Source organism: Eucyclogobius newberryi, unplaced genomic scaffold, assembly GCF_026437365.1.
Source record: "Eucyclogobius newberryi isolate DKJ021-1_F unplaced genomic scaffold, fEucNew1.0.hap1 SCAF_16, whole genome shotgun sequence".
NCBI classification, from domain to species: domain Eukaryota; kingdom Metazoa; phylum Chordata; class Actinopteri; order Gobiiformes; family Gobiidae; genus Eucyclogobius; species Eucyclogobius newberryi.
Genome location: NW_027315790.1, coordinates 11,882,045 through 11,887,107, shown reverse-complemented (window position 1 = coordinate 11,887,107; position 5,063 = coordinate 11,882,045). Strand labels below are relative to the sequence as shown.

Genomic DNA, 5,063 nt, shown 5'->3' with positions numbered 1-5,063 from the left:
TTTGTTCTGTAACTACTGTAATACATCGCTGGTGTAAACTGAAAACACAGATTTTAATCACAATGGCATTATTAACAGGAGGTTACTGTAAAGCTAGCAGCACTTCCTCTTTTACTAAGAATTGACTTAAAGTAATTTCCTCATCTGTACACAAAATTTGAGAACACGGAGTAAACTGTCATAAGTGCGTCACACTCTGTTACAAAATCCAGTGACATGTGAACAACCTGTTCAGAGAACTTGCGTAGAACAAGGGGTGTGCAACATTGACAAATAGGAATATCTCTTTTATTATCTCTTATTTCAACAATTTAACAGAAATGGTCTAAAATCTGCCAGTAAATGTGTTGAAGTCCAGAGCAAAATGTAAATGGTCCAAAAAATTTAACAGAAATAGTACTTTATACTCTTGTTTGGGAGATTACACAACACGTTTAGAAGACACATTTTGATTGATTTATTTATAGACATTACACTTGTATGTCTAATTTGGCACATCTTCAAAAACTGTGATATTGTACTGTACATTTTTCGATATATCTCGCATGTAGACCTTAACTGCCCCTTGTACAAACCAGAGGCAGTGTTGTGCCAGGTTGCTTTGGGTCCGATGGTGCTTTACAAGCTTCTTCCTCTTTTCAAACAGGAAGCAAGCACGCAGTCGGATGAAGCGCTGTCACCACACTCTGACAGGTCATTTCTGTAAATACTTGAGACCGTGGTACTTCTCTCTACTGCCAACTGCGACCAGCACAATAATGAAGCCAAGCAACGACAGACTTTATACTTGATGCCATCCGAGAGCCGAGATCACAGGTACCAATGTCCAGCTTTTAACTTAGTGATTTATAATATTGACGTCTGCTTGTGTTGAGATACTGTAATATGTAAAGTGGAATAACCATTCATGTATATGTGTTACAGCACGCACTTAAAACACCCTTATGATTGTTAAAATGAAGTAAATGTATTATTTATTTACATTTATTGTAATTGCTTTGCATAAGAACAGCGATGGAAAATTAACCGCGATATCATCTAGCCTCAGCTTCCCCATTTTGCAACCAGTGTCTTATTAAAGATAGTGGCCAGTCGGACGTCACTAACAAATGTGACGGAGCAGAATTACATTTACGTTTCATTGCATTTAGTTAATTTTGCTGCGTTTGACTGCAGCTGGGTGATGGGGAATGTGGTGCGCAACATGATCACCGGAGACAAGAAAGTAACTTATGAAGACAACTATGATGAAATGATTCCAAATAGTGAGTAATGTTTATTCATGTTTTCATCCCTTTTATTGTGATTTTAATTGCATCTTCTCCTGTTCTGTAAAGCATTTTGAATTACTTTGTTTCCAAATTGTGCACTTAAAATAAACTTGTCTTGCTGAGTCTATTTCTTATGTTCAATATAGAATTTTCCATTTGTTAATATACATTTTAATTATTATACTATTTCATGTAATGATAAAAGAGGCTGATGTTATTTCATCTATATTTATTTGCAGGTTCAGAAGAAGATACATTGGTGGTGATTGAAGATTACCCGCCTCCTGCGATCACAGACCCCATTTTCAGATTGGGAGAGAAACTACGAGTTATTAAAAAGTATGATATTCATAGTGAATAAATACCAAGAATACAATTTCAGAATACCAATTATGTGTGACTGTATTCAGTTGCTCTTTCATTGGGTGGTTTTCCCAATACTGTTACTTTCCAAAAATCAAAATAATACATTCAAGTATTTGATCATGCAACTACAGCTTCAAACGGCACATCAGGTACTAGACAGAAAAACAACCGATAACATCTCTTATGTGGTGAAAGCGTGCACAATTTGTCCATCTCTAATCAGTGATATAAATAAATGCGTGACAAAAAGTGAAACAAACCACAAGCTGCAGCTGTTTTTTCTTTTTTTCTATATATATATAATGCAACTTAGAAAACAGTTCTAAATGTACCATTTTCAGAATATTTTACAAATACATTTTAATGCAGGTAATTCAGTGCTTTCTGAAACTAAATGCATTTTCAAAGTATTCTTCCCAACTCTATATTTTACCCACAAACAAAGAATGAATGATTTTACATTGTCTTAATTTTTTCTGTTTGGGCAGAGATATATATTGGTGGAAGGTGTCGACAAACACAGGCAAAGTGAGCTACATACCAGATGCTCATGTGGCCAAACTATACCATGGGTAAGAAAGGCAATAATCACTATCGCTTTTCTTTGTATTGTACAGCTATTTGACCATAACTTGTGCCGTTTTCAGATGGCTGTTTGAGGGTCTGGAGCGGCACAAAGCGGAGGAGCTTCTGCTGTTGCCCGCGAACCGTGTGGGGTCCTTTTTGGTCCGCGAGAGTTCAAAGGAAAGAGGTGAGCAGCTCTTGACACACAGGGCGGTTTTATTTCTGTAAAAAGGATTAGAGAAGTTGGACTGAACAAAGATGTGAGAAATGTCAGGGATGTGATGATGAGGAATCGTGCCAAACGGTGTTTCATTATGAAACGAGAGGAACAACAAATGCTCTCCAATATGTGTGAAGATATTTTTGACATTATTTGTTTAAGCTTGTAGGTGTTACATGTTGATTTGTTGTAGTGGATTTGTTAATATTGTCTATTTCAAGATTAGTTCAACAACACAATACTATACATTTATGAACAACTTGATTTACAAATGAAGCACAGCTGTTTAGCAGTATTAACCATGCAAAATAAATATAATCGATCACCATGACCCATTTTTTTGCAAGTTATGATGATGTGGAAAATATGATAGATTTTTGCATCCAATGCATCTCAAACAATAGACAAAACAGAAGTTATTCTGAAAGCATGCTTTTAAAATTGCCTTTTATACTGCAGCTGTTAAAAATACAAATGTCAAGAAGAATATCAACATATTTTACGCTCTAATTGCGATCTAAATAAATAAAAACACAATAGATTCTGCTACTATATTACTATTTAAAGACCCCTTTACCTAGATCTTTCTCTCCTATTCAATCAGGTATGTTTATTTTTACTTTAATGGTGCGATATGTAACATTTCTGAAGGAGGGTGAGCCTATTGCTTGTTTTTGTGTTATGTTATTGCTTTGCCTGGAATGTTCCACAGTATGGCATTAAACTTATCTTTATGGAGACCAACAAGCCAAGTTACAAACAGAATCCATTCACAGAAAGAATGCATGTTTTCAAAGTCATTTTTGGCAATAGAAAACCTGCAATTGAATAAATGTGAAATACATTTAATGCCATACAGTGGAATATTACGGACAAAGCAATAGGAAATCTATGATGATGACTCACCTAACAGAAAATATACTTTGTGCACCTTTGAAAAAAAAAAGCATTGTGTTTTGCAACTTGCAGTGCATACAAAAAGCCTCATGCCTTTCTTTCATTTTGAGGATGTACTATATGGCTTGACCTTAAGTGTACTTCTGCTTTAAACAAACAAACACAGTATAACAGCACCTTAACTTTTGCAAATGATTACATTGGCGTCTTACTGTCAGGTTTGGTGTTTTGTATGTATATTTTACAGGAGTGTATTCACTGTCGGTGAAGCACAGACACATAAAGCACTATCGTATCTTCCGACTGGACAACAGCTGGTACTACATCTCCCCTCGGCTAACTTTTCAGTGCCTCGAAGATATGATCAACCACTACTCTGGTACGCACACACACCACAGCATGATAAACTAAAAACTACACACGCATATCAGGTTTGTAAATGAATACGCCTGGAAGCATCAGAAAAGAGACATTGAGTAACACTTCTGTTTGTACTTTTAAGATTCTGCAGATGGGCTGTGCTGCATGTTAACGACTCCATGTCTCTCCAACACGACCATAGCCCAGACAGACACTTCCGCTATAGGCCCTCCAGTCGTGATGCGCTGCAACTTTGACTGGAAAAACGTGGACGGGTGGGTTACAGACAAGTCATACGTACAACGCTTATGTCTCATACTCTTGTCTTACAACAGACCCTTCTGCTTTAGCAAACGGTTCAACTCTGTGCTCAATGCAATGTTCCTCTGTGATGTTGAAAGTTCCCTTTTTTTGCAGACGTCAACTTGAAAACCCTGAGAACTGCAATGAAAACCTGGTGAGCTATGGAGTGAGGAACAGCATCGCCGCACACCTTTTCTTCTCCCAGGAGCCCACCACACGGGAGGACAGGAAGAAGAAGAGCAAATCAGTCTCTGGATTCCCCAAAAATACAGAATATATGGACAACTTCTAGACAAATAGTGGAAGTGGAAGAGCAGGACAGTGACAATAAAGGACTGTGATATTTCAATGAATTTTGTGTTGCAAGCAAAGCACAATGAAGGATACAATGTGCAGAGGTAAAAATTGTGTTTTTGCTTTAAAAAAAAACAAAAAACTAACAGTGAACACTGGACTATTATGGCACATTTTATTCCTACATTAGAATACATTGTAATAAAAATAATGTGAGTGTAAATGATGTATGTATTTTAAAAATGATTATACCATATTGTAACAAATATACCGTTATAATGTAATCTACTGGTAATAATTATGTTGTTATATATTCTACAATTACAATTTGTTTGTAGATCGACATCTTTTTTTAACTTAGCTCAATTTTATAAGATGATACTTTTCTCACAGATTAAATATAAACCATTATATTAGTGGAAACTGTACACAAAATCTACACCTCAAATACATAGGTTACGTTTCCTTCCTTTTAGAGACTAACCTTAAACTAAAACGATCTTACCCTTAACCCCACAAAAATGTGTAAAAATATGTATCTTATTATAAGCAAGCAGAACCTAATGTCACATGAGAACCATTATAAAGTCAAACAAAAACAACAGGCTACTTTCACTTGAACCACCCACTGCTATAATGCTATACTTCTCCAGCAGAATAAAAGAAACACATCCCACAATGTTAACATGATGGGCACATGCACATTTTCAATCTATTTTAGCAACTGCAGTTTGTTCTGACCCAGCACTCGGTCTTCAGCATTGCTCGCGTGATGCTTTAAAAGTCCC

The 5,063-nt window shown here is 36.2% G+C and overlaps 1 protein-coding gene across 1 annotated transcript; it reads left to right on the top strand.

Annotated features, from left to right (window-relative positions):
• The first annotated feature begins 687 nt into the window (after positions 1-687).
• sla1a (Src like adaptor 1a) lies at positions 688-4,497 on the top strand. The gene is made up of 8 exons (XM_072447570.1): positions 688-816; positions 1,177-1,265; positions 1,511-1,610; positions 2,126-2,209; positions 2,285-2,388; positions 3,566-3,697; positions 3,821-3,953; positions 4,096-4,497. Exons 1-8 carry the CDS (start codon positions 791-793, stop codon positions 4,271-4,273), a joined length of 846 nt encoding a protein of 281 aa, XP_072303671.1. The 5' UTR covers positions 688-790; the 3' UTR covers positions 4,274-4,497.
• Positions 4,498-5,063: the final 566 nt, after the last annotated feature.